Raw genomic sequence first — 6,155 nt, forward strand, 5'->3', positions numbered from 1 at the left:
TTCAGTCTGGTCTGGTCTTGGTCGACCATGTAGACTAGTCAATGTGAAAGTCAATGTCAGGTTTGTCTCACTAAATCTAACTAGAATTCATCTGAATGTCGCCTTTGGTTCAAAAGTAGGGTTAAAAAATGGGGGGGAGAGAGGGAGAAAGAAATAATAAGAGGAATATAATTAGAGAGTGAAAGAGAATGTGAGAGGAAGAGAGTGAGAGAGAAAGAGGGGGAGAAAGGGAGAGAGGGATAAGGGAAGAGAGTGAGAGAGGAAGGGGTGGCAAGAGGAAGAGAGGGAGGACGAGAGGGAGAAACTTATTACATTATAATATTATTTATTTCATATGTAAGTACGGTCTTCAGTCTGGTTAGATGTGCGAACCAGACCTCGATTGAACAGTTAATCAGCCCTAAAAAGGCTGACCAACGGTCCAGTTGGGTCCAGTTTGGCCGAAATCTGTCCTCTTTGGTCTGGTCTGACCGAAATCGGTCCAGTTTGGTCCAGTCTGACCGAACTTTGGTCAGATGATGTCCTTCTCTAAATCCAATAACGAAACAGGTCTCTTGCTGCCCTCCTAAGACAGCCTAATTTAAGGGAAAAACCTGTAAGGGAAAGGATACGACAACCCCAACGCGTGTAAGGGAAACACATCTAAGTAGAAAATTGGAGATCAGGGACTTCTAAGCTAAGGATTCGAAATCTATTGAAAAAACATTTAAGAAACTAGTTTATGCCATGGTGTCTACAAACTTAATTCTCAGATAAACTGGAATGTGAATTCAAATTTGGTGCCATACTTCCCACCAATAAATAGGGGGAAGAAAATTAATTTGGTCTCGTCTCGAGCAGCGGACCTGCGGCCAAGTTAGGAGATATTAGGCTTCCACTGGCTAGGCAAGGCGGATCCAAAGACTCGGAGAAGGAGAGTTTTTTGCTCAGGGTCAAGTCCGTAGCCATTAGTGTTACCAAGCCTGATCGAGTTCGCAGCGTCACGCAGGGACTGCCTACGCAACGAGCAGAGCCATGACGTGGGCGCAGCAGAGCCATTCAATTCATCGTGGGAGTCGTCATCGTCTGACGCGGCCGAATCCGACTCGTCACCCTCGTCCCCGCTGCAACCCCACCATCTGGGGCCCACTGGCGTTAGCCCGACGGCGGGAAATCCATGCTGGAACTCATCCACGTGGCCCGGGATGACATGGCTGGGCTGGGGTAGCCCAGGCGGATTGGGCTTTATGGTACCACTGCTCCCCGCCCTACAAAGCCCTTTGCACGGTCAGCCCGTGCGTACACAGAGTACAAGCATACACTATTTTCCTTTTTTTTTTTTTGAAGAAAACTGCTCTCGCCCAAGCACGCTTAACATCGGAGTTCTGATGGGATCCGGTGCATTAGTGCTGGTATGATCGCACCCAGCATACACTATTTTTTTATTTAAATTATCATCAACAAAGGCGTACCATGGAGATGGAGCGTATCGAAACATACCAGGAAATGGATGAAGCGACAGACGAGGGGTCCAAAATCTCCTTTGAAATCTTGGATAATTCAGCGAGCTCTTTATTCTTTTCCTTGGCAGCATCTTTCTTAATGTCATCAACAGTCTTGCCAGCAAGAAACTAAAGCATGGAGAAAATAAGAGAGTGGAATTGAACCAAATGCTACAGTAAGAAATTTAAATCTGGGTTTTCGTGACATTCATCTAAGAGGTTATAAATATAATGATAAAGAAACATTAAAAGACAAAAGGAAGATAGCCCAAAGTCGGTGATCAACCCAATATTAAAGAGATATAAAATAAAGGGATTTTGCTCAGTAATTTTTTTTTTGAAGAACTGTTCACTAATACAATAAAATCATATTGAGTAGTTTCGGAAAAAAAAATTCATTAATGTTCTGCATTCTTTTCTGATTTTCAAAAAAAACCTTTTTTTTAAGAAGAGAGTTTATGAGATAGCACGACAGAATTTTACCTTTCGATATGGCCATCTCACAACGCCATTCTCACGGCATATCCTCTTTAAAACGCTACTGCATATCCCTGCATGATAAATTTAATTTGTATTATCTAATATAACAGAAATCAGATTTTCATGAAAGAATCAGACGCTTAAAGATGAAATACAAAGCCCCACTGCACCCCCAGTTTGACTTCTGTGTTGGCGAACTAATTTGATTTCAATCACGAGATAAAAGTATCAGAATTCTAATTGGGAAAAAAAATCGAGAATTCAGACGTCTTTCATGATTTTTTCAAACCGTGTCAGTCTCATAAAGAACTTGACTAAAGTTCTTACAGAGAAAATGAGAGGTAATAAAGGAAAGATATATCTGAGATGGAGGACGGTTTGATTAAGAGAAGGTTGAGTATCAATAATAGTGATGAAAAATCATCATTATCATTGATATTTGGTTTCACAGAGCTGTCATTGCCATAATTACCTTTATCCATCTTTCAATGATTTTGAAAAGACATAATTGTCGTCTTCATTCATCAGTTTCTAAATTATGATAGTGCAACCAATCATGTTGTTTACATCACCATACACTTTCAAAGGTTGATGATAAGGGCCTCTGACTTCGAGAGAGAGGAAGAAAGACTTCTAAAAGAATCTCTACAAATGAACCTTCCAAGAAAATATGATCATCATCATCACCATCCATGTGTGGCTTGGATGAATGATGATGACGAATTTGACATGTGGCCATAGTCATCCCTAAATTTCACTATGGCCATTGCAATCCATGTGAGTATTGGATGAATGATGAATTCACCATTGTCATCCATGTAATCCATGTGGCCATTATCATCCATGTGAGGCTTGGATAAAAGATGATGATGAATCCGCCATTTTCGCCCATAATTTTCATTACAGCCATTGTCATCCATGTGGGGCTTGGATGAATAATGATGACGAATTCGCCATTGTCATCCATAGATATCGCCTTGGTCATCTTCATACATGTGTGGCAAATGAAGACAAATTCAACAGATGGACGACGAAGACCAAATGAAGATTTTTTTGAAAACCAAACGACCATGATTACGACAACAACATGATAAATAATGCCGATGGAAGAAAGAGACAAAGACCATGATGCCTCTTGGAAATTGAATGACGGTGATGATGATGATGATGATGATGATGACGATGATGATAACGACCTTGAAAACAAAAGAATGATGACAATGACAACGGCATGATTAATGATGCTGATAGATGATGATGTCTCTTGGAAATTGGATGATGATGATGATGATGACGATGATGATAACGACCTTGAAAACAAAAGAATGATGACAATGACAACAGCATGATTAATGATGCTGATAGATGATGATGTCTCTTGGAAATTGGATGATGATGATGATGATGAGTCTACCACATATAAATGCAGGCGAGATGTTGATGGCGGCTCTTGGAAACTAGATTAGGACGATGACAACAGTTAATCATGGTCATTTCAGACGCCAAAACCCTAATCCGGACCAATCTCTCCCCAAATTTTCTGACCAAATAACACCATCGCAAGAAAAAAGGTAAACGGAGAAGGGATCCGTGGAAGATCGAGGGGCATGAATCGATCAAATCGAGCTGGGAAATCGACGATCTTTACCCAGAGCAGTGGCGGCCTCGGCGATGGGGACGTTGAAGTGCTTGGAAACTTGATCGAATGTGAGTTTCGACGTAGCCGGCGGCGTAGGAATCACCACCGGAATCTCCACCGGAATCTCCGCCGGAATCTCCGCCGGAATCTCCGCCGGAATCTCTGCCGTCGTCTCTACCGTCTCCGTCATCTGTACCCAGTCGTACATCTCGAAGAGGAATTTATAGTGCACGATCGTCTGTGACGGGACGAAAGACGGAACGGGAATGGACGGATTGTCAGGACGGGACGCAGGACGGAACGGGGCTGGACGGATTGTCCGGGACGGGACGCAGGACAGAACGGGACTGTACGGATCGTTTGGGATGGGACGCAAGACGAAACGGGGCTGGACGGATCGTCTGGGACAAGATGCAAGACGGAACAGGGCTGGACGGATCGTCTAGGACGGGCCGCAGGACGGAATGGGAATGGACAGATCTCCCGTGACGGGACGCAGGACAGAACGGGACTGTACGGAACGTTTGGGATGGGACGCAAGACGAAACAGGGCTGGACCAATCGTCTGGGACAAGACACAAGACGGAACAGGACTGGACGGATCGTCTGGGACGGGCCACAAGACAGAACGGGAATGGACCGATCGCCCGGGACAGGACGCAGGACAGAACGGGACCGTACGGATCGTTCGGGACGGGACGCAAGACGAAATGGGGCTGGACGGATCGTCTGGGTCAAGACGCAAGACGGAACAGGGCTGGAAGGATCGTCTGGGACCGGCCGCAGGACGGAACGGGAATGGACAGATCGTCCGGGACGAGACGCAAGACAGAACGGGACTGGACGGATTGTTTGGGACAGGACGTAGGACAGAACAGGACTGGACGGATTGTTTGGGAGGGGACGCAGAATGGACAGATCGTTAGGAACGGGACGCAGGACGAGACGGGACTGGGTGGATTGTTCAGGATGGGACGCAGGACGGGACGGGTCGATATTCACCCCGTCCCAAGTCTCAATTTTTAGAGGCCTGTCTATACCATCTCATCCCTGAGAATAATTTAGTCCATGTCCCATCTTGGAACCATCCCGTCTGAGATAGTGTTGTCTCATCCCATGTCCCATGACCTAAAAATAGGTTACCCTAATGGAATACTTGGTTCCCACTCGGCTTTCCCTTTTAGCTCCTGCTTAGCTTTCCTGCTTGAATCGCTCTCTCAGCTCCCACTCAACTCTCCGTCTCAGCTCCCCCTCGGCGGATGATTTTACTTCCTGTCATTTGTCCAAGACCCCTGAACGGGATGTTCTTTTATCTCGTCGCAAAATACCGTCCCCTCCAGAGACTGATGGGGACGGTTTTGCTGTCTGCGGCAAAAAAATGACCCGTCCAGATACTGGTGGATGATTTTATGTCCTGTCATTGGTCCAACCTCCCGGGCGGGATGATTTTTTTATTTATGGATGAAATAACCGTCCAGTCCGGATCTGTGCATTGTAGATGTATATATACTGAGTTTGTGGGCTGGATTAGGTCGGCCCAATAAGCCCACAAAATTTTACTTTTTTACTTATTACTCCAGTCTGTATGTTGATGAAAAACAAGAATATAAAGTGAAGGGCGTTTAAAATACTTCTGTTTTCGGATTAATTAGTATTAATAAATTATTTAAATTCTCATGAATAGTCATGTTTGTTAACAATGACAAAAGTCATCCTCATCACCATTATCTGAATCTCGAGTAAGATGATGGATTTGTCGATGTCATCCTGATCTCAGATAAATGATAATGATGATGATGATGATGATGATTTCATCATCTCTAATCATAAATTGGCGAGAGAGAGGAAGACTAACGGAGGAAAATTAACGAGAGAAACAGCGACACAAAATTTTCATCATCACCATCCTACTTATGGAAAAGAGAAAATGATGGTCATGATTTTTCATCATCATTGTCATCCTGGCAAGCATAAATGATGACTGCTCGTTGTCTTTCTCGTCATCGAATTGGGCTAGGTTAGGTGGAAACCAACCAATAGATGAATCAATTTTTACAATGGAGTTTCGACATTAGTGAAATTTGACTCAAACCGTACTTAAGAAGTCTAGAAAATTGAATTGGGCTGAATTCCCAATGGTCCCAATGGGTATTAAATCAATATCTCTAATAAAATCCCATGATCGTATATAATTAAACAGCAAGGTTGGCCAACTTTCGGTTGTGTATAAAAGATGGTTGCATGTGGATGTAATGTATGTTTTTATTTATGTCATAACATAAGTACACTAGTTATTGATAAAATATTGAGATTTTAGACGCAAGTTATCAACATAATAAATTATTTATATAGCTCTATTGTAAGAGTACCAAGAATATATGGCTATCATAAATTGAATTATATTAACCTTGCATAAAAATGATTTTGATATATTTTTATTACTAATATAAGAACATCCACATCCTTACAAGCTAAATAGTAGTTAGCATATTTCATAATCTTGCCTTCAATGGATGATAAGTATACAAGAAAAGACTAACTCATTTCAATGGATG

The 6,155-nt window shown here is 42.9% G+C and overlaps 1 protein-coding gene across 1 annotated transcript; it reads right to left on the reverse strand.

Annotated features, from left to right (window-relative positions):
- Positions 1-692: 692 nt before the first annotated feature.
- On the reverse strand, positions 693-3,792 carry LOC144703728 (uncharacterized). The gene is made up of 4 exons (XM_078575977.1): positions 3,610-3,792; positions 1,965-2,032; positions 1,480-1,610; positions 693-1,247 (listed from the first exon to the last, which is right to left on the reverse strand). Exons 1-4 carry the CDS (start codon positions 3,788-3,790, stop codon positions 857-859), a joined length of 771 nt encoding a protein of 256 aa, XP_078432103.1. The 5' UTR covers positions 3,791-3,792; the 3' UTR covers positions 693-856.
- Positions 3,793-6,155: the final 2,363 nt, after the last annotated feature.

This window comes from Wolffia australiana, chromosome 5, assembly GCF_029677425.1.
Source record: "Wolffia australiana isolate 7733 chromosome 5, ASM2967742v1".
NCBI lineage: Eukaryota > Viridiplantae > Streptophyta > Magnoliopsida > Alismatales > Araceae > Wolffia > Wolffia australiana.

Excerpts from the sequence above, each read along its gene's own strand:
- LOC144703728 (XM_078575977.1), bottom strand. The coding sequence starts at position 3,790 with ATGACGGAGACGGTAGAGACGACGGCAGAGATTCCGGCGGAGATTCCG. Across the intron at positions 2,033-3,609 it reads CGAGGCCGCCACTGCTCTGG|GGATATGCAGTAGCGTTTTA; the intron begins GTAAAGATCGTC and ends TTTATCATGCAG. Across the intron at positions 1,611-1,964 it reads TGAGATGGCCATATCGAAAG|TTTCTTGCTGGCAAGACTGT; the intron begins GTAAAATTCTGT and ends TCCATGCTTTAG.